This window comes from Anguilla rostrata, chromosome 9, assembly GCF_018555375.3.
Source record: "Anguilla rostrata isolate EN2019 chromosome 9, ASM1855537v3, whole genome shotgun sequence".
NCBI classification, from domain to species: domain Eukaryota; kingdom Metazoa; phylum Chordata; class Actinopteri; order Anguilliformes; family Anguillidae; genus Anguilla; species Anguilla rostrata.
Genome location: NC_057941.1, coordinates 42,989,617 through 43,011,486, shown reverse-complemented (window position 1 = coordinate 43,011,486; position 21,870 = coordinate 42,989,617). Strand labels below are relative to the sequence as shown.

The 21,870-nt window shown below is 46.2% G+C and overlaps 2 protein-coding genes across 6 annotated transcripts in view; one reads left to right on the top strand and one right to left on the bottom strand.

Moving 5' to 3' along the window:
* abr (ABR activator of RhoGEF and GTPase) overlaps window positions 1-9,346 on the top strand; it is a 173,125-nt gene extending 163,779 nt beyond the window's left edge. For all 5 annotated transcript variants that reach the window (XM_064352279.1, XM_064352278.1, XM_064352280.1 and 2 more), the window contains 4 exons: window positions 642-776; window positions 1,151-1,256; window positions 4,649-4,799; window positions 7,421-9,346. In XM_064352279.1, coding sequence (XP_064208349.1) covers window positions 642-776; window positions 1,151-1,256; window positions 4,649-4,799; window positions 7,421-7,510 — 482 coding nt within the window. In that variant the 3' untranslated portion in view covers window positions 7,511-9,346. The remainder of the gene's footprint in view (window positions 1-641; window positions 777-1,150; window positions 1,257-4,648; window positions 4,800-7,420) is intronic.
* timm22 (translocase of inner mitochondrial membrane 22 homolog (yeast)) lies at window positions 8,361-13,570 on the bottom strand. The gene is made up of 4 exons (XM_064352285.1): window positions 13,285-13,570; window positions 12,608-12,804; window positions 11,315-11,387; window positions 8,361-10,525 (listed from the first exon to the last, which is right to left on the bottom strand). Exons 1-4 carry the CDS (start codon window positions 13,532-13,534, stop codon window positions 10,449-10,451), a joined length of 597 nt encoding a protein of 198 aa, XP_064208355.1. The 5' UTR covers window positions 13,535-13,570; the 3' UTR covers window positions 8,361-10,448.
* Window positions 13,571-21,870: the final 8,300 nt, after the last annotated feature.

The window sequence follows — 21,870 nt, the reverse complement described above, 5'->3', positions numbered from 1 at the left end:
TTCTAGAATACTGCTAAATCAGATAAGGTGATTGGACTGATTTGGAACTTCCATTCGTTCTGCTGCGAATCTTGGCAAAATAATTATTTTAAATACCTTAATTCCACACGCACCCGAGACATTTCTGGAGATTACTGACAATTATTAAAAACATCTTCACCGATGTTCCAAATAAACAGTTCTCCTTTCGTTTATATTGTAGGATTAAGTGCTTATGTTTATGCTCGTCACATGTCCTGGTGAAAATTCTAGGTGGTCTGCAAGGACCAGTGTTAAAGTTTAGTAGCATGTAGAGTAAAAAATGTGTTTTGAACACGGGTCTGTTCTGCAGTGCTTCTCTCTCAGCCTCTCTCTGCGCTGAGCTGTGCCTTTCCCCTCTCCTCCTCTAGGGGCAGTATACTGCGTATATCACGCAAGGCATACCTCAGCTTTTCTAAAAACAGGACTCTTGTGGGAAAGAGCAGGCGGCCACGAGACTCCCAGCTGTCAGCTGCAGTGGCTTTATGATTGCTGGGAGCAGCTCATAGGCAATAGGAATGCGCAAAGACAAATAAAAAACAGAAATAAGCCGGCTAGCGCTCTCGAGAAAGAGAGCGGCCGGATGCCAGCGACGGTTCTGAGTGTTCCTCTTCTCTCCGCAGATACCAAAGACATCCTGATGATGCTGAGCGACATGGACATCAACGCCATCGCGGGGACGCTGAAGCTGTACTTCCGGGAGCTTCCGGAGCCGCTGCTCACGGACCGCCTGTACCCAGCCTTCATGGAGGGGATAGGTATGCCTGACCCGCGACCTCTGACCCCTGTGGAATTCCTGCATATACCATCCTTACACCATTTACTCTAATAACTAAGCGCAATGAAAGGTCGTCCGGATTGCTTCCTGGGGTAATAATATGAACTCAGGAATGGTGTTTGGCAGGACGTACCCAAAATGTATTATTCAGCTGGCACTTCTAAGCCTGACTGCTTTGTGATCACTATGTCCAGCCCACCTCATTTAAAATTGATGTTAAACTGTAATGTGTATATTAAGTACTAATGACCCAACATTGATTACTTTGAGAGACTGGCTTGTGAGTGTGTGGGACAGTTCTCGACCGGTTTTTTGGGAGGGGCGGTTTGTAACGCCGCACGTGTCTCCCCACAGCGCTGTCGGACCCTGCCGCCAAGGAGAACTGCATGATGCACCTCCTGCGCTCGCTGCCCGACCCCAACCTCATCACCTTCCTCACCCTGCTGGAGCACCTCAAGAGGTGAGGCGCGCTCGAGCGTCCGCCGAGGCCGCGTCCGATTCGCCGCCCCGCCCCGGAGCCCCTCGGCCGGGATGGCGGGGAAACGGCGGTAAAGAGCAGGGCCCGTTTCTGTTAGCCACACGCTGCGACGCGTGCGCTCGGTCACGCGTGTGCACTTATCAGACCCCTCAGACCAGGCCAGGCCCGTTTCTGTTAGCCACACGCTGCGACACGTGTACTCGGTCACGCGTGTGCACTTATCAGACCCCTCAGACCAGGCCAGGCCCGTTTCTGTTAGCCACACGCTGCGACGCGTGCGCTCGGTCACGCGTGCGCACTGTCAGGCTCCTCAGACCAGGCCAGGCCCGTTTCTGTTAGCCACACGCTGCGACACGTGTACTCGGTCACGCGTGTGCACTGTCAGGCTCCTCAGACCAGGCCAGGCCCGTTTCTGTTAGCCACACGCTGCGACACGTGTACTCAGTCACGCGTGTGCACTGTCAGGCTCCTCAGACCAGGCCAGGCCCGTTTCTGTTAGCCACACGCTGCGACACGTGTGCCCGGTCACGCGTGTGCACTGTCAGGCCCAGGAAATCCAGTCAGCGATTATTCAGGCGGTGCCTCTTCCCGACAGGGCTGTGCCGAGCTCCGATTGGTCCGCAGAAGCCCTGCCGTCCAGGTGCAGGCTTTAATGGCTAAAGATGACTCCCCGCATGGACTCACACCAACCTGCTGTGTCAGCAACTACTACAAAGAGTGCAGTTTGGTTGAATTGAAGTCCGCTTTTTTTAATGATGAAGAACAAATTACTGGAGTCTAGACGTATATAGCAAAGAATCTTGTTCATCAAAATTTGTTCTGAATTACAATTTCTGCTTCAGTTCTGACCGATATGTCAAGAGGTACTTTATTTCTGCTGCATATGCACTTTTTGCTCCACCGTGTCCTTAGGAGTGATGAGTTCCTGTTAAGCTTTGTGCTAAGAATGAAAGGTTATAACACACTACAGTGGCTGACGGTACCCAACAGACCGTTTTTACAGCCTGTATAAAACGCACAGTTAGTAGTCGTATAAATTCCTTCAGAATGTCAGAGGTTAGCAGAAAAACCTGCGAGGGTCTGTTAAAAAAAAAAAAAAAAAAAAAACTGGCTGGCATTCAACAACCTCCCCTTCCACACCACCCCCAGGGAGCGGAGTGAACATTATCACTTTCTTTCACTTATCATTAACGTGCGCGATTATGCCATTGCAGGGAAACGCCATGAGCACACTTACGGCACCAACTTTTATTAAAAGATGATATCACTGTGAGACTGCCGCATGGTGCTGACACCTGCTGGCCACTCTAGGGAACTGCAGTGCACGAACTGGCGCACCTGAACAGAACAGCTGGTGAGGTCGCACGGGGACGAAGGGCATGGGGTTAAAGCGCTCGGCAGACGAGTGGTTAGTCATCGCTAAATCAGCAACAGCGGTGTCATCCAGACTCCACTGGCAGGTGGTCAGTTGATGGCTTTATGATGGGGTCTGATGGCTCCATTGTGGCTGAAAGTGGACGTGTTTTAGTGATGCTGTTATTTGACCGAAGGACCATCACCCCGGTAGATTTAGTTCTTTATGGACATCCCTGCGCAGTGTAGACAGATGTTTGGTTTCTCCCCTGCCCCAGCGCTCCGTTTGCTCTGTGTTTCCCTTTCTCAGTCTGAAATTCAAACCAAGTGTTGCTTAAGGGGTTTTTAAAATGTTTTTCCCCCCTGTCTGCACTCCTGTGTGCGGGGATTGAATACGTGTGTGGAACATCCTCTTTGGTCCTGGGGAAAACAGGGCCTGGGAGTTATGAATGAAAGGCCAGCGTGCGTCCTCCTCATGTAACATGAGTTCACATCTGGAAGAGCCGGCAATCGAGTGAAGATCAAAAGACGTGTCTCCTGGGCGGTGGTGCCAATAAAGCTTTAGATTCAAAACGTAAAGAGAAAAACAGCACGGCAGGCTTTCATCTGCGTGGGCTGCTGGGCTCGTTTTCTCTCTCTCTCTCTCTTTGTTTGCACATCTGGATGCGCTTAGCGTCAGGCGTGGAGGGGGAGCGGTGGCGGAACAAAGACGTCGGGCCCCGTGGGCCCCGTCTCAGAAGGGCGCAGGAAGTGGAGTCGCACGCGGACGGGTCGTGGGGAGGGGGGGTCCCGTGTGCCCTGTGCCCGAGGCCCATCGCGTGAATTAGAATTAAGAACCCGTGTGGTGAGGGCACAGTGGCCGTTTGTGCCACAGAGGGGGGTTCCTCATGTTTTGAGGTGCAGGGGAGATTTTTAGCATGTGATGTCTGGCCACGTGTCTGCATAGATGTGCATGTTCTGCACGTGCACTTCAGTGAATTGGCCAGTGAGTCAGAGAGCATGAGATTTGATGTTTTGTCATTTTATTCTTCAATTTTGGCAGCCGCAGAGGGTACGTTATGGTCACTTCTGCTACTAAAATTTTATTATTTTCATTTTTTTTTAACTCCCCATCCCACCCTCCCAGATTCCTCCCCATTTTGGAATACCCAACATACAGCTGCACTCATTTTGCACGCTCTGCAGCCAATGAGGGAAAGTGTCAACAAGCACAGCCTCTCCTAGCATGTTGTGTTGCCAGCTGCTTCTTTTTACACCGTAGCCCCGCAAGTCAGGCTCACACAGACATGAGTTCAGATGAGACACTTTATTTGTAGCTTTATCAAACAGACCTCAGGTGCCAGATTTACCAGCAGGGGTCGCTAGAGAGTGATGAGATACAGGTCCAGGCCAATGGAGGATGAGCCACCCAGCAGCCCTCCTGCTTGTTAGCTTGTGTGCTTGAGAAAGGAGGCTCTTGGCAATGGTGCAGGTAGCATAGCCTAACTCTGCAAAGCATTCAGAACCGTCAACTGTTTGGTACTGGGTGCCATGTCATATACAGAACAACAGATCCCTGGATAGACAAACTGTACAAACACACACAGACATGCACACAGCGGCTGTAGGATATTGTACATTCCCAGAAACAAAACAAAAAAAGTTTTAAAATGTACAGTAATTATAAAAGGCTATATTTGAATTTCCAGGCACTGGTATTATGTCCTGTGTGCTTTTCTATACTTAGGCCGATCAACTGGGGCGACATAGCTCAGGAGGTAAGACCGATTGTCTGGCAGTCGGAGGGTTGCCGGTTCGAACCCCGCCCTGGGCATGCCGAAGTGTCCTTGAGCAAGACACCTAATCCCTAACCCGTAACTGCTCTGGCGAATGAGAGGCATCAATTGTAAAGCGCTTTGGATAAAAGCGCTATATAAATGCAGTCCATTTAACTGAGCAGCTCTTGACTCCAGTTCCAGTTTTGCCGAGCGTCCGTCGCACCGGTGTGATTTTTTTTTAACGCTTGTCCCGTCTCTTCGCAGGGTTGCGGAGAAGGAGCCGATCAACAAGATGTCCCTCCACAACCTGGCGACCGTCTTCGGCCCCACCCTGCTCCGGCCGTCCGAGTCGGAGAGCAGCAAGGGGCACGTCACGCTGGCCTCCGACATCTGGTCACACGACGTCATGGCGCAGGTAGGCGCGGCACGAGATGAGGAGGTTCGCTTTTAGGGGCGCGGAGAGGCTTCTGGGTAGGAGGGAGTCTTTGCGCTCTAAGGGAACGGGGTCCGGGGCCCTCTCTTGTTCACTGAAAGCTGAAAACACGCCAGCCTTTAGAGGACCTTGTCCGATCCAAAACTGATTCAGGGCCAAAATAGCCGTGTAGCTAGGAGCTGGGAGCGAGGAAGGCTTTGTGAAGCCGTTGTTGGACCTCAAGACTAAAATTATGCGTTGAAACTTTTAAATGAAATGGGACAAATACTGAGCTTGCTGAGGGAAGGGCCTCAAGAAGTCTTCCGTGGCTTGGTACCAGTTCCTCACCATACTGAAAACACCACTTTACCCTCAACAATTCCTTCACAACATAACAAGATTATTTCAAGCAAATTTGGTATGATTTGAAAATTTACGAGATAAAAAGTATGTTCGTGTTTATAGAGTATGTATTTGGCCGTTTTAGACCTGTGGGAAAGCTCAGAAGAGCCCGTGTGTATGAATCAGTGCGCGGACTTGGTGGTGAGTGTCAGGCTGGTGTTTCAGCCAAACCAGCTGGATCTTCAGAAGTAAACAGGAAACTGCTCCGCCACCACCACCTAAATTTAAACAGGAATCCCATCCTCCAAAATAAATGGAAAGAGAAATAAACATTTTTAAAAATCCATCATCTGCCTTTTGAATGAGATTTATTTTCTTCTCGGTTTTGTTTGACCTGTTCATTAGAGGCCCCGGGGTCCTGCATGATAAATAAGCCTGACCTGTCGGCTCGCGGTGAACCTTGGCTCGGGCTGAACTCCAGGCACGTCTAATCAAGCGGCCTGTGGGTGAACCCAAACGTGGCTAAAACCAGCCTCACTGCGTTCACTGAGAAGAAGGGCCCAGTGTTTGGAATGGAACGGAGGAACATTTTGGGAACCGCAGGAAGACGATGGTACAGAATGTTCGCGGATAAAAATGGAGTCCTCCCGTACACTCTTGAGGCCTGAGGCACAGAACATGGATTCCCCAGGGCGTACGCTAACGGACCTTGCCCTCACTGGACAGCTGTGCGGGAGGCTAAGCTCTTTATAAGATGTTTCTGGAATTCAGCTCTCTGAAGCGTCAGCTCCACAGGTTGTGGGACGTGGGCTGTTATTAAAGCAGTCAGGACTTCAGCTCTGTTTAGAGCGCAAACAAATCATTTACATTATTATTTGCCCGTTCCCGGACCAAATCCTCTGCTTCTTCTGCGTAGTCAAAAGGAAATTCTCTCGAGCCCAACGGTGGACTGGTGGGTTCCTTTGGGTCAGCCACAGGTGAAAACGCGATCCGCCGAGCGAATTAAAGGTTTTCGGTCCGTCCGTGGCGACAAGCTGTCAGACGCGTTTTTTTAATGTTTTAAAAAAAGCGCGGCTGGCTGACGTGACTTGCCTGCCTGGAGTCGGTCTGGAGGCAGATGTTTTCTGCAGTCGTGAGAACCTGCCCCCGGCTCGCCCGCCCGCCCGCGCGCGCGTCGGCTGGGCATCGCGCCGGCCAGCCTGCTTCCCAGGCCTCCGCGATGATGCGCGCTGCCACGGAAACAGAGTCTGTTTTGGGGAAAAAAAAAAAAAAACCTGGAGACTGTCAGGGAAAGCTCGTGTTTACCAGGTCATTTTATGTCCCCGCAACGTCTCGTATGAAAAACACTGGTTTATATCTGGTTATTTGCGTTAAGGACAACCATATGACCGTTCTCATTACATTACATTTATTTGGCTTTTATCCAAAGCGACGTACAAAAGTGCATTTCATGGTCATAGACAACTGCTAAACACAGGTTCAGTAAGGTACAATACTTATTTTGTACAGCTATTTCTAGCTATTTCTAGTTCTTGTCAATGTAAATGGCAGCAGTCATAATGAAAATATTTTTGCTATTTGTACTACTCCAGGGTGAGCTTAAGTCAGCCAGATATTGCCGCATTTTCTTCTCCAAACATTATGCCAGCCACCCATCCAAGCACTACCATCTGTGTGTATCCACATGTAGCACCCATAAATTAGCTTCATGGTAAACCCATATGCATTGGTTCCCAGATCTGTGTTTTGAAAATGCATGTATAACTAAGGAGAAGAGCAGCATAGTTAATCAAGTATGCTTCATTGATTATGGTATTCTTCAGCCCTGACCTTTGACCAGGGATCTCAAACTCCAATGCTGGAAGGTCACGGTGTCTGTTGTTTCTCTCTGTCTCAGGACGTAAAGGCTTAATTTGATTGGTTAAAGAGCCCACACACGCTTCCTGGGACTGTATTAGCTGCTGTTTGAAAGGAAACCTCCAAAACCTGTAGAGACTATGACCCTCCAGAGACCCCTACTTTAGACTGTAGGGTGCGGTCCCTGTTGTTCTAAGTTAGGGATGGTATGACCATATGATGCGATCCTTGTGTTAGGGATGGTATGACAGGTATGATGTGGTCCATAATTTGTAGGTTAGGGACGGTATGACAGGTATGATGTGGTCCATAATTTGCAGGTTAGGGACGGTATGGCAGGTATAATGTGGTCCATGATCGGTAGGTTAGGGATGGCGTTGCAGGTTGTTGGAGTGATTCTCAATGTCTCTCTTCTCCTCCCCCAGGTCCAGGTGCTCCTGTACTACCTACAGCACCCGCCCATCTCCTTCAGCGAGCTCAAGCGAAACACCCTCTACTTCTCCACCGACGTGTAGACCCCCCCTCCCTCACCCCCCCCCAGCCCCCCCCCCCCAGCCCAAGCACTCCGACCGTCGCCAGGAGACACTCCGGGAGCTCCGCCCCTGCATACCTTTCTAACTGTACAGCGCCAGCCAGAGACGGAAAAAAAAACGCCCTCGGAAAAAAAGAAACAAAAAAAAGCAAAACTGTCAAACTGAAGCCACTGTGCTCCCTCTCCGTTCCCTAGCCGTGTCCCGCGCGTTCCCGCGGTGATCGGGACGCGTCCCTCGTCCGTCCGTCCGTCCGCCGAAGACTGGCGACAAGCGGCAGACGTCTCTCATCGATGTACAGCTCCCCGAATCCTCCCCCCTCTCCACGCGTGCGTACGTACACACGAGCACACGCTGCCCGACGGCGCTCGCGGTGCTGGTTCAGAGCAGGCCCAGAGAGACGGAGGGGGGGGCAAAGGTCACCCTGTACACCACGCCGCCCCGGACCAGGACACGCGTCGATTGCCACGCACTCCATACGTTAACACTTGCCTTTTTTGTGTTTTTCCCTCCATTTTGAAACGGGGTAGAGGAGGGCTCTCCTCCCCACAGTCCTACAGCTCCCTCTAGAGAAAAAACGGGGGACCTACCCCCTATTCCTCTCCATCGTGGCGTCATGGCAACGTTACCGCGAAAGGAGCCTCCAGCAGGGACTGTCGTTGGAGCGAGAGTGTGCGTGTGCGTGTGCATGCGATCGCATGTGTGTGTGTGTGTGTGTGTGTGTATGTGTTGTGATCGTTTGCGTGGCGTGGTGGTGTCTGATCGGTATGTGATTTCAGAATGTCCGTTACTCGTCTTGTTTTTTTTTTTTTTTTGTTCCGTTTTGTTTTTGTTCTCTCTCTCTCTTCTCCAGAGGCATTCCAGAAATGGCATTTACATATTTTATAAATATTATTTGTTTGATAGTTTATCTTTTTGATTTCCTCTGCTTTGTGCATGTGATTTGAGGAGGGTTGTGCGCGCGCGCGCCACCCTTAAGACCGGGGAGAGACGCCGCGCTCGGTGGGGCTTCCCCCCACCGCCACTGGTTCCGCGCTAACGTTAGCTGCTAACTAGTGATGATCGCTGCCCTCCTGTGTGGAGTCCAGGCCAAAATTCGCCCTATTTATTATAAATATATATATTGCGTGTGCCTGTACAGTCCAGTACATCTATAAAACTGCTCTGCGGAGTCGATTGTTTGAAGTTTATCAGGTAGTGATGTTTTTTTATTTAGTTCCGTTTCTCCTTTGCAGTCAATGTTGACTGAGCTGTACTGTAATAACATGGACAACAAAAAAAAAAAAAGGAAAAAACACAAAAAAAACTGATGTACAAATTCTGACAGTCGATTCGTTAGCATTTCGTTTTAAGTTGGGCTGGAAGCCTAAAACGGAGGTTGTTAAATATGACTCCAACAAATATGGAAAATGTCGCTTCTTTTAAAAGTCAAGCCAGTCCTGTGTATGACGGCATTTCTTGTGTAATTATGGGATGATTTGTGTTAATTGCCCTCGTTGCATGTTCAGCTTGTCGTCCATCAGGCTGGGTAACACAAAGGTAGATTCTTCTGCTGTTTTGCCGCGTTGGTGCCAGTGCTCTCAGTGCAAAGCCATGCAAATCCAACCTTTATGCTATCAAGCCCGCAACATATCTTAAAATAAGCACTGTTAGATGAGTACCATTTGATATTTTTAATATAAGATTAAAGAAAAAATCAAACCGTGTATTTTGCTTCCATTAGGAAGAAATTGAGTACATACTGTATTAACAATAAGGGTTAATGTTGATGTGAACTGTTTTTTTTTCTTTTTTAGGAAAATAAAATAAAAGTGCACCAGATGGTTGTCTTGGTCATGGTTTTGTGGAAACTGTGTATTTGGTGTCCTTTACACTTTGTTTAAAAAGTTTGCTGTGCACACACTGCAGCAAGCATAAATAACTTGTATTACACAACAACTTTAATTGTCTGCTACTAACATAGATATTTTTAGTAAATCGGAAACTCATACGTCACTCTCCAAAATTATTCACCCTTGAAAAAGAAAAGCAAAGAAGGCTATAAAATAAACACAGATACAGCTGTATTGTATGCTCAAAAAACATTCTTTAATACTAATAAAATTCCTAGGTGGAAAAGATTGTTAGAATTACTTTTTCCAATTATTTTGCACTTCATCTCAATCTTTTCTTCTATATCAAGGGTGTAAATATTTTTGGAGGGCACACTGTACCTCAAGAATTTCATTTAATGACCACAAATGGCAACAAAGTTGAGTTAGAAAAGGTTATTGGCATTACAATAACTTGTTTAATATAGGCATTGATTTTTTTTTTTTACAATAAATATTGAACAAACTGTTTGAAAATCCATGTTTTATAGCTCAGCCCCAGTGTTCAGGGGGCACAGTCCCACGGGGTTTATGCATCTTTGTTTTAAACTCTTAAGAGCAAGACAAAGAGCTGAGTTTCATCAAAGAAACTGACTGGTGTAATTATGGCTCAGATGCTTCCCTGGAGTTGAGCAGCCTTGTTTCTATGTACAATCTTTGCAGACAAAACACAACATCACATCTGGTCCCCACAGCCCAGCGGTGTCCAATCATACCAGGAAGGGCCGGTGTGGGTGCAGGTTTTTTTGTTTTAACCCAGCACTAAGACATCCAATTCTATTTACCAAGGTGTTGATTGAAGACCATAAGCAGTTAATTCACTGAATCAGTTGTTGTAGTGGCTGAGATTAAACAAAACCCTGCACCCACGCCGACCCTTTTTGAATAAGACTGGACACCCCTGCTATACATCGTCCTTAGATACACTACACATAATTCCTCTGTAACTGTCAATCTCCGGCCAATTCCGGAAGTGTGTCTCAGACAGCTTGGGTGAATCCACTGAGAACCAGCAGGGCAGAAATGCAAATTAAAGTGTCCCGTCGTGGTGTTCATCGTAGGTAGTATTCTATTGCTGCAGAAAAAGCTGCAAAGCCTCCACACCCAAGTACTCCTGCTTTGAGCCCAGCTGTCAAAGAAGGAAAAGAAGTCATTTTCTTCAGTTAAAACATACTATCCACAGACACTGATTAGCACACATGCTTGTTAACTGGTTAGTGTTCTATCTCTCAAGTAATCTTAACCATTGCAGTAAGTCATTTTCCCACTCTGTTCCCTGTACTGAAATACTGAACTCTATATTCCTGGGCCCATTAGTAGACCCAGTATAAAAGATGGAAACAGGTACATATGCATTAGTGGAACAGCATATTGTACAGGAAAACAGGCCATTTTAAAATGAGTATATTCCTTTAAAAAACAAAAACCTCCAGAAAACTGATCCTTATCCTCCAATCTGGAAAGCCAAATCACATTTGTAGGCCATTTCAACCACTGCAATGTCCTACATCTTTAAGGAGAGTGTGTGAGTGTGTGTGTGTGTTTCCGCCAATGTGGATGATGCTTGCTACCAGCTCTTCTCACTCAGTGGTTCCTCAGCTGAGCTGTAGAGTCTGCATCACAGAAATTCCCTTTATCTGCAGATGACACAGGCAAACTACAAGCACCCAACTGCTATTGGACAGCAAGGAGGGGGGAAACCCCGCCCACTGAAACCCTGCCTATCCAGGTGTCTCAGAGTCCATGGCCATTGGTGCTTCTTCCTGCAGGACCCCTGGCTACAGTCAGCATTCAGTTCTGCTCCCCAAGGCTCATTACTACTCCGAGCACTAGTGTTTCAGCTGGGTGTACCACCCCGAATGGACAAACAGCTTGGAAAAGAGGAAAGAAAACAAAAGAGAGAAGAAAAAAAACCTACCTCTGAATCCAATTGCTCCCCCAGTCACACAGCCACTGTAAACAGCATTTTTCCAGTCAGACTTGCCTCTGTGCTGAAAAGTGAAACAAATCTGGTTAAGAAAAATGCAACAGATCTATTCGCCCAGATTTTTGTGCAGTTTTGCATGTAACTTCTCCAATGCAGCTGAATTCACTTTATGTAAACTTGGTCAGACAAAACAACCTGAGGTTGTTCCATGATCTGTGCCCAATGTACCAGGAAGATTAAACACCACAAAAACAGACATCTCAAAAACAGAGTCAACATGAACTACATTATTGCCATCTATTGAGGCTTTCTGAATAGCACTGGAAACTCACAGCTATTCTCTGCAACACACTAAAGAAAAAAATTACTCTTGTTAAGTGGGATAAGAAATTTATTTCTTATTATTACTGAATAAAAATTATTCTGAATCATCGGTGAAACTTATTACACATGATGTTTTATACATCTCAACAAAACAAATAATCTACATTAATTTAAAACAACAATTTCATGAGTGGCTAAATGACACAGTGGCTCTGGACTTCAATTATTGAATAGAAAGTTGCAGATTGTAATTTTAGGAGAGACTTCACACTTGAGCACAGAACCAGAGATAACATCTACTTATAAAATGTATCTTTAATTTAAACAAAAATTGTGCAGCAGATGTCATTAGTACTGAAAACTAGGGCAAACGGTATGCTTTCTAAATTATTCAAGGGCACAGATATAAAATTAGGACACTGGTCCTATGGGGTTCACATGTCACCTCAAATGTGTCTACCACACAGCACAGGATGTGATTTCAACAATACTTAAGGGTCTAAATCTAGGCCGGAGTACGGAATTCCAATGTATAACGGCCGCAGCTAGTTTACGTTTTGGGTCAGCTCTTCGTTGTTTTCATCAGAGCTGAAGTAAATTAACTGCTAAATGTGAATGAATGCCGGTCTTGAAACACCATTCCTGCCTAGGATTAATCTGTCGGAAAAAAATCTGTAGTAGCGGCATAAAACCAAGCAACCGGCAGGAGGCGGCAAATGACAATTATTCATTCAGAAACATCGAAATTGTTCAGCCAAATTTTTCTATCGTATTGTCCACACATTCTCCAAGTAAGTTTAAATTTTTTTTTAAATTTTCGTACAGTAAATGGTTTAAAGATACGTCTACTCAGAATGATTTGTAACACGCCATATAGTGAATGCATAGAGCTATGTACAGCATTTGATGTATCTAGACGACCATGTCACATTTAGACATAAGCAGAGCTATACAACTTACTGATTCAATCAAACACTCGGTGCAAGAAAACATCGCGCCCACAATAGCAAAATTTTTGGCATACGACATGCCCCTTTGTCCCATGTCCCGCAGCACTTCTCTTGCTGTCGGTGTCCTCATGGGATCCTTGGGGTCTAATCCGACGTTGGTATCGATGCCTGCAGTAAAAACACCAAACGCGCCTCCCAGCACAAACCCTGTAGGAAAACATAGCGATTGTCAAACACTGTATGAAATCATAGCGATTGTCGGGCTTACAAGAGAGTTTTCTGACAGCACACTCGTTGTTATTAATGTGTCTATGCTGTCTATTAGCAATATAACAATGGCAGGGGGACATTCAGAAAGTGGGGGTCAGAGATCCAAATTCGTATACATCTGCCACTGGCTTAACGTTCGCTGAGTCACCGATTCCGTCACAGAGACAGCATTACCAATATTTCGCATACAAAATAGCGAGTTAGCCATTAAGAAAGCATTATACTTGAACTGAACGCCAAGTTTCTGTCTGTGGCTAGGCTAGCATTCAAGCAAGCTAAATGTTAGCTAGCTAGCAAATATTGCCCGACTAATTACCACTAGATAACGTTTGACACATAGAATATAGTCCAAGCAGTTCGCTGATCACCAGATGCTGTTTAGACAGATAGCTAAATTCAAGTTCTAAACACAAATACCTCCTACACAGGCCAACACCGCTTTGAAAGCACAGCTCTCCATCCCTCGTTCAATCATCTTCTGCTCATCAGTCTTATGAGGACTCGGAAGGCCGCCCATTATTGTGGGGTTTAGCTCCTTTATTTGCCGCTTTTCTCCGATTAGGTGTTCCAGGAGGGTACTGTACTGAAATTGAGCCATTTCTGGGCTCGAATCAGGCGATATTGAGCCCGACATCGACCCATTGGTGCTGCCTGTGGACGCCGCCATGATTGAGTTAGCGACTTGTTACCAGAGTAAATTTAACGTGAGTGTACGAATTTAAGTTTCGCCAAAATGCAACGAGCAACTACTTTTACTTCTCCGAATATTTTAACAGGACAGTTGCGTTCCATCATTGCGCATTATTGTTCAGAAATTTATTAAATTATGGCAATTATAATAGATCGTTGCATATTTGTAATTTCAAGGTTGTGAAAGTGAAAAATATTACATCTGCTTGTCGGCTGCAACAGATTCGACACAAAGCTCATGAGATATACCGAGTTGACCTTGTGTATGAAAACCTCTGGCTGTCAACAAAGTTCACCCTTCTTGGTGTTGTCAGTCCAAACCCTGAGCTTTGTCATCATATTTACATTTGCCATCTCCAAAACTTACAATACCGTTAACTCGTCATACTCATAAAACGCTAACAAAGTAATCGGATATAAAACTGGTTGTTGCTTTTTTTCAGATACACAGTGTAAATAACATTTATTATAACAGTGTCGTAGCAATCATTTTATAAACAGCCATTCGTCAAAAGAAATAACGTTAAATTCCGCCACTAATATCATGGATGAAACTACACGTCCCATGAGTCTTTAAGGTTGCTGCAGTAACCTCGCGTGCACCCTCTGGTGGAATAATCAGATTCTACTTGCTAGTCAGCATCGCGTCGTACATCAGCAGCCGTGAACAGGTGAGAAGAAAGGTGGTTATTTCCCTTCACTTACGAAGTGTTTATATCGTTTGCGGAATAAATAGTTGTAACGGCGAGTCTCTTGTCTTTTAGGTATTCAAGCTTCTTACACGGATAGTAATTTTCTTAGCTTGTCATAACCTGGCTGTGATGAGCAAGCTGACTGGCGGGAGTTCACTTCGTTTACCACTAATAAAAGACGCCCGGTGTAGCTCGTTAATTATTTGGCATTTTCAAATGTTGTTTTCGGTGTCCACTCTGCCATCTGTCTACTTCTGTTAGCTAACACGTTTAAAAACCGTGACATTTCAGTTACGCTTTGGAGTTCGCTGGTTCGCTCTGTACCCGGCGACAGAAAACACTGCAGTACAGGTTTCTGTCATAATTATGTTGTCAGGCAGTAAGGTACAGAGTCATCAGTTCTTCCACTGTTGTAACTGTACTGGGTAGATGCACTGGGGGGTAATTATTCGTTTCATACTTGTTGTCATTGGAATGAGACATGCGTGTGTTATCTTGGTTTGAGTTGATAATAATTTGGGGACCCGCGATTTTTGAATGTGTTGTAGGTAAAGAGGCAAATGATGGAGAAACGCAGACTTGTTGATTTCTTAAGTGCCGTGCGCACTAGCATGGCTATTTTTGTACAGTAGCACTAGCTTGTTATGTACGTTACATGACGTGGCTAATATTGCGTGATAAAACAACAATAACAAGAGCACATTGAAGGCAACTATTTAAATGTAAGCCTTGTTAAGATTCCAGACGCACAGTAAAATGTTTAGTGTTAAATAAACTCTTGCATATGGTGCCTATTGTAGGCTACTCATATTTACTCATTTTAGCCTACGAGTTGAATAAATACTGGACATTTTACTGCGCGTTCCTATGTGCTCATGTCATGGTCCTACGTGTTATAATTAACGTCAGTCTTAAAATTCTTAGTCTGTGACTGTCAAAGATGACGTAAAAAGGACAGGCGATGATGAGTTAGCTATGTTAGACATTTTTGAAGTGGATTCTAATCTAATGTGCATCGCTGCTGTATTAGACAGTCGCGAATGAACGACCTGCGGGCTTTATCAATGTTTTAATCCGCAAAGTTACCAAACTGTGGATTTATCTGAAGTTAAACGAAGTTAAACGGTATATTGTACATATAAAGAAAACTTGAATTACAGCGAATATTGAACGTCACTGGAGTACTGTAGAAATGTACGACAGGCTGTCGTTTTGTTTGAATTAAACATGACAGGCATTTATGATATTCTTGTTTTTTATTTCACGAAAATAACATGATTGTTTGGTTCACATAGGACGCAAGGGCGCTGTTTTAACAATAACTGTCAATATTTTGACAATGGTACAACTTTTGTGTCTGGAGTTTTTGGTCTATATCATATTAAAGCCTTTTCCTCCATAATATGGATGCCTTCTAATGCATGAGAGCTTTTGTGCTCTTTTAAACGCTAAAATAAATCCCACGATTATTCATCCGTACTTTTCCATCATAACCGTCTGTTGCTATTACGGGCTTTTGTCGTGCTTCATCTTGGCATCTGTTTAAACGTTGTTGATTTCTTTAATAGGTCCCTAAGTGATTCATTATAGCGTGACAGACGCTTGTAGGATAGATCACAGCCCGTTTAGGATTTACACGTTTTTGCACACACCACGAGACCCTGGGATTTATGAAAAATACAAGGGATTCCTTATGGTTATAAGGCTAATCTTGTGTTTAAATGTAGGCCTGCTTCATTGGTATAATGTACTGATCATAATTGTGTTGCATGTATTTTGAATACTAGAAAGGAAACAAATAGTGATTGGTGCCTAATTTGTTTCTTTAATTAGCAACGCATTGTCTGCATTGAAACGGCCATCATTTTGTGTTGAGAAAATAGGCCGATTTAATGCGAATACTGTGGCGTCCAATTCAGCATTATTTTGTGACATCATCCACAGAAAATATGAGTGAATTTGATTTATAATGTCTCAGACCATCACAGAAATAGACGCAATATTGAATGGAATATAGAATACAGAATGGAAACGATATTTTTCTCTGTTGGCTGAATGCTTGTTTTTCCTCTTGTGGGTTAAAGCTTTAATCTAAAAATAAGGATTCCCTCATTTCCCAGTTAAGCAAACACTACTCGCATATAATTACAGCCTAGTTTTCTCAGAGTTCTCCGTCCAGAAAATGGAAAAGGCAGGGACTGTTCTGTGGCACAGATTTCCGAATTCGCCGTTTCCCTTCGCGGAACGCACTGTCCTAGATCACAGACGGGCTGCCAGAGAGGATGGAGAGAGAGCTGTGTGTGAACAGAGCCGTCTGACTGAGCCAGAGCCCCTGTGTTTTTATCCATCTCAACGCTGAGTCCTCTGCACAGACTGAGAGCAGTGCTCTTTGCCGTAACTTTAACGCAGATTTGGCCTGAGCATTTTACGGTTGTTTTGTGTACATCGTTTTTCATCAACTTTGGTTTTCGCTGAATTCATTGTGCTCTGTAAGAAATGAAAATAACCCAAGCTGCCTCTTTGGTGGCCGTAAACTAGAATGAACATGAATTGGGGTGGAACTGGGGAACATGAATTGGGGGGGACTGATCACACCCAGGGGGGTGGGGGGGTGGAGTGGAGTGGGGCTGGGTACTGCCAGTCACTGGGTAACCCACGCAAGAACAGCAGCGTCAAAAAAGCCATTTGCACCTTGAGAAGTGTCTGTCAAAAAAATGAAAAAACATTCCAACCCGGAATTATGTGGCTCACGGAGTGTTTATGCCAGCAGACTCTGAAAACAGTGTCATTTGCATAAATGTGATATCAGCATTTAAGGTCAAAGGGCATTGCTGTGAGTCAGAATGGATGCTTCAGACATGAATTTCAAATCTAGACGTCAACCTCAAAATGCATGTAAAACTGGTGGTAAGACTGATCCTTCAGAAGGACGAACGCGGTAGCTGTGTCTCACGTCACATGTCAGAACACTGACCTTGTGAATGGTCGTGAACGGTCATGAGTGGTCATGAATGGTTATGAAAGGTCATGAATGGACAGGATTTTGGGGAGGGGATGGTTGTTTCACCTGATTCCCTGCCCGCTCAGGAGTCAGAGCACCAGAGTCTCACGACCTGAGAGAGCCGGATGGCTGAAAATCAGTTTTCTGGTCACATAGCCTGCCGCTGCTGAGCTCATTTCAAACCCCGCTGAGGAGGGGGGAGGGGGGAGGGGTGCTGCTATAAATAGCCGCTCCATTGACAGGGGACACATCCAGCTGTTTGGTGGGGGCAGCAGGGGGGGGGGAGGACGCTGGGGGCTGGGGGCTCACGTACAGTACAGCCGAGCATCCACCTACACACCTACACATCTACACACCTACACATCTACACATCTACACACGTCCCTGGAGATCAGATGCGCGCTGACTTCCTTACGGCCGTGCTAGCGGGGATCCAGGGACTCGGCCACGCCGCACTCAGCCGGCTGCAGGATGTGGGTCTCTCAGTCCCGCAGAGCGACAGGAGCGGTGTCTGAGGCTCTCCTTCCCCGTCTGTGCGGGGGAACGGCTCTATTTCAGGGAGCAGCCCGGCCTGTGAAGTCACTGACCTGCAGCTGCGGTTCAGAACGCCAGGTTTTATGTGCCGGGTGGGAAAGTGGTCTCGGACTGGGACGGGGAACATGTTTTACGGCCGGCGGTTTTTCCGCGTTTATGACCTTTTGATTGATTTACCGTTGGCCGGTTCCTCGTTTCGTGATTCACGAGCGGCGGGTCGGTGGGTGCACGTGCGTGTGTGTGTGTGCGTGCGTGTGTGTGTGTGTGTGTGTGCGTGCGTGCGTGTGTGTGTGTGTGTGTGTGTGGTGTGTGTGTGTGTGTGTGTGTGTGTGTGTGTGTGCGTGTGTGTGTGTGTGTGTGTGTGTGTGTGTGTGTGCGCGCGTACATACGTGTTTGTGCCTGTGCGCTCAAGTGCGCGTTTGCGCGTATGCATTTCTGCACACGTTTACCTGTGAGTCCGTGTCCGCACGCACGTGTGCGCGACAGACTGGGCGCTAGGGTAACGGAATGACGCGTGGCGGAACGCGTGGGGGCTGAGGAGAGGAGACGCGGGGGGTCACCTTCCCCCTGGTGCGGCGGTGCAGGTCGTACGCGCGCCGCGGCGGTGTCCCCTCGGCGCAGGTAGCGTCCTGAGAGCTGCGGGGGAACGCTCGCCCTTCTGAGAGAGCGAGAGGGCGGTCGCATTTTCGGCTGCATTTGCATGCGCGTAACAGATCGCTGAGGGTGAATGCGCAGGTCAGCCGGCGGGCAGAAGGAAAGTGCTTTTTGTGCAGGATTTTGAGGCGTTTTAGCTTGTGCATGAAATGAAAGGAATGTGAAATGTGTTTTGTTCTATGCTTATCAGTTCTGCAGAAAGGTTTGCTTTATTTTGGGCTAATAAATGTTGTCTGTCTCTGACTTTGTGAATTGATTTGTTACTGTCTGTCTTGGCCAGGTCGCTCTTGGAAAAGAGATTTTGAAACTCAATGAGCCTATTCTGGTTAAATAAAGGTTAAATAAAATAAAAAAATGGGTTGGGTTGTGTGGTGTGTGCTGCAGGTGTTTGGTGCTGTGCAGTTGGGTTGTGTGGTGTGTGCTGCAGTGTTTGTCTGTCATTGTTTGTGAATTGCATTGTTTGGTCTGTCTTGGCCAGGTGTTCGCTGTTGGAAGGATTGGTTGTATGGCTATTCTGGTTTGGTTATATAAAGTTGGGTTGTATGGTGTATGCTGCAGGTGTTTGGTGCTGTGCGGTTGGGTTGTATAGTGTGTTCTGCAGGTGTTTGGTGCTGTGCAGTTGGGTTGTGTGGTGTGTGCTGCAGGTGTTTGGTGCTGTGTGGTTGGGTTGCATAGTGTGTGCTGCAGGTGTTTGGTACTGTACGGTTGGGCTGTACTGGTCCCAATGATGTGTGTAGGCGGCAGATGGTGAGAGCAGACAGTGTCTGGAGAGGGCCTTTGCCCAGGGGAGCGGCAGACTAGCCGTGTCTGAAACGCGATCCCTCGGCTCATCAGGTGACAGGTGATGCTGGATCATGCACAGAGAGACCGCAGCAGGAAGCAGGAACCCGTGTGATCCTGAGAAAGTGATCACAGTTGATCTGGGTGCAGTTCAGCACGATGGCTTTGCCTTAAGAACACTGCAAATTTTCCTCGGGACAGGAAACATATTTTTTAAAAACCCAACCCCTGTGCTCTTTGATCTTAAGAGGCTTAAAGGAATTGGCCATTGTTCCTTCCCTCACCCTTTGGAAAGGAGCGGCCCGGGATTAGGAGTGCCCCCCGGAGGACAGGCTGACTCATTGCGCCTACCCTCGGAGCAGCACGTCCCCGGGTGCAGTGGAGGGGCTAATCGCAGAGATAAGCGGGGGTTTGGGAGCTGCTCCCAGCTGGCACTGCCAGCCTGCCCCGGGAAGCCCGCTGGATACAGGGCTCATTACGCCCCCCCTCCGTGGGGGCCCACGCCCACGCGTGCAGTCTGAGGCAGGATTTGAGCTTGGGTACGGCCCAGGTCTAGGACAGCGCACTGAGGTAAGCCCCAGTGTTTAATGCTGCGTGTGCTGTGGAGGTGTAGCTGGTCCAGGCTGCAGTTCGGCTCCACAGCAGGGAAGCTCGTGTTCTGTTTATGTGTGTGTGTGTGTGTGTGTGAGTGTGTATGTGTGTGTGTGTGAGCATGTGTGTGTGTCAGTGTGTATGCATATGTATGTGTGTGTGTGCGTGCATGTGTGTGTGTGTGTGTGTGTGTGTGAGAGAGAGAGAGAGAGACAGAGAGTGTGTGTGCAAGGACGCGTGCGCACGTGTGTGTGTGCATGTGCGTGTGCCTGCTGGTCCTTATTGCACACAGTCACATGTATGCATTTGGTCCAAGAATCCAGACCTTCTAAATGACTCATTTTGAAACAAGAGTTTCTTTATCCAAATGACAAACTAAAATAAAAATATCCTAAGCTCAAATTTATAAATTCTTAGAAAATATTTCAGTAAATTCTATCCATTTTGCTATATGCTTTTATATGCAATTACTATAGCATGGAATACCTTTTACAGTACATTACAATGTGTGTTTAAAATAGCACATGGTACTGAAAATAAAAACTGGAATTGCAATTTTCAGTTGTCATGGTTTCAAAGTGCATAGTGTATTTGATAAATAAAAAGGTTGCTCCTCATACTTTGTATTTTGCATTGTAGAACGTGTTAGTCATTTATAAGGGTGCACTTATCCACATGCACATATATCGTCATATATCTGTTCACCTAGTCAGATGGCTTAGATATGAAGCAAAAAAAAGTTCATTTGTTCTCAAACAAGCCAGCGGAGCTTCTTCTACCCCCAAGGTTTAATTATAGAGAACTCATGCACTCTAGAAAATGAATACCTTATTTTAGACTAGCTCAAGCTTAGTCTTTCATTTCTGTAAAGAAGTGAAGTCGGCCTATTCATTTTATAGAGTCAGCATCAGCTCCAGGGCTCCATTGAAATCTGCAAAGGTAATTTTCACTGAAATCTGCAAAGATATTTTGAAGTAAAGCTGGAGGTGTGGAGGCGCAGGCATGTTGATACTTTTTAAGGAGGCAGAGGTTTTCTGTCAGAGGGCCTCTTTTTTGTAAGCTATGTTGGGATTTGACAGGAAATTGACTGCATATTTGCCCCGCGCGTTCGGTCGTTGCCAGCCTCAGTAGATCCTTGGAATGTCATGGCAACGACACACCGTTCTGCTTTTCCTCTCACATGCACCCATAGGCCCATATTTGGTCATGTCAGAAATATGAACTGCCAAACCTCGTTCTTTACGCACGTTGGCCATGCTTGCGTTCTGGATTTGGTCGTAAACTGCGGAAGACTTGATTTAAATTACATCCTCTTGATCTTGGACCATTTTGAAAGCCACATGACAACTTCTTGTTTCCTTTTCAAGGAAACTGTGGCAGGTCTATTACTATATATAGCCTAGCTGTTTGGTTTCGATTTATGTTTACATTACTGTTGATGTACATGCACATAAAGATGTGAAAATTTGCTCTTATCAACTCATATCACTAAATGAATTGATATGAGATATTACAGATCAGTGTGTTTTAATAATGCCACATTCTGTTCAAGATACAGTTCTGTTTAATCTTCAGTTTCTTTAAAACATGCACCTTTCGCTGTGAGTAGATTTCAGTATTAATAGAATCCAAATCCCACAAAGAAAGAGGCAGAAGGGGGAGTGTGTGTGTGAACCGCATGCATCATTATGTGGGCTTTAGAACAGAGTAGTTCCCCACAATTACATGATTACATTAACAACCCAGTCTAATGTGGCAGTGGGTTATTTTTATACAGTCTATGGTTTAGACATGCTCAATTTTAACACTGCCGTACCACACGAAATTTAGACTTTAACAAAATGAAGCGAAGGCAACGTAAGGTCACGATTGTCTATGGAAAAGGGTGTTCAGTATTGACCTAATATAGTCATGTTAGCTCTGTAGGAGATGCCGGCAGAACTGGTTGCCATGCTCTGTTCGGCTAGCGTGTGGGTGCGGCACCTGCGGACGGGAATCCAATTGTTTGCTCACGACAGATGAAACGCCGCCTGGCCACCTTTCTCTCGCTCTCCACCTGGA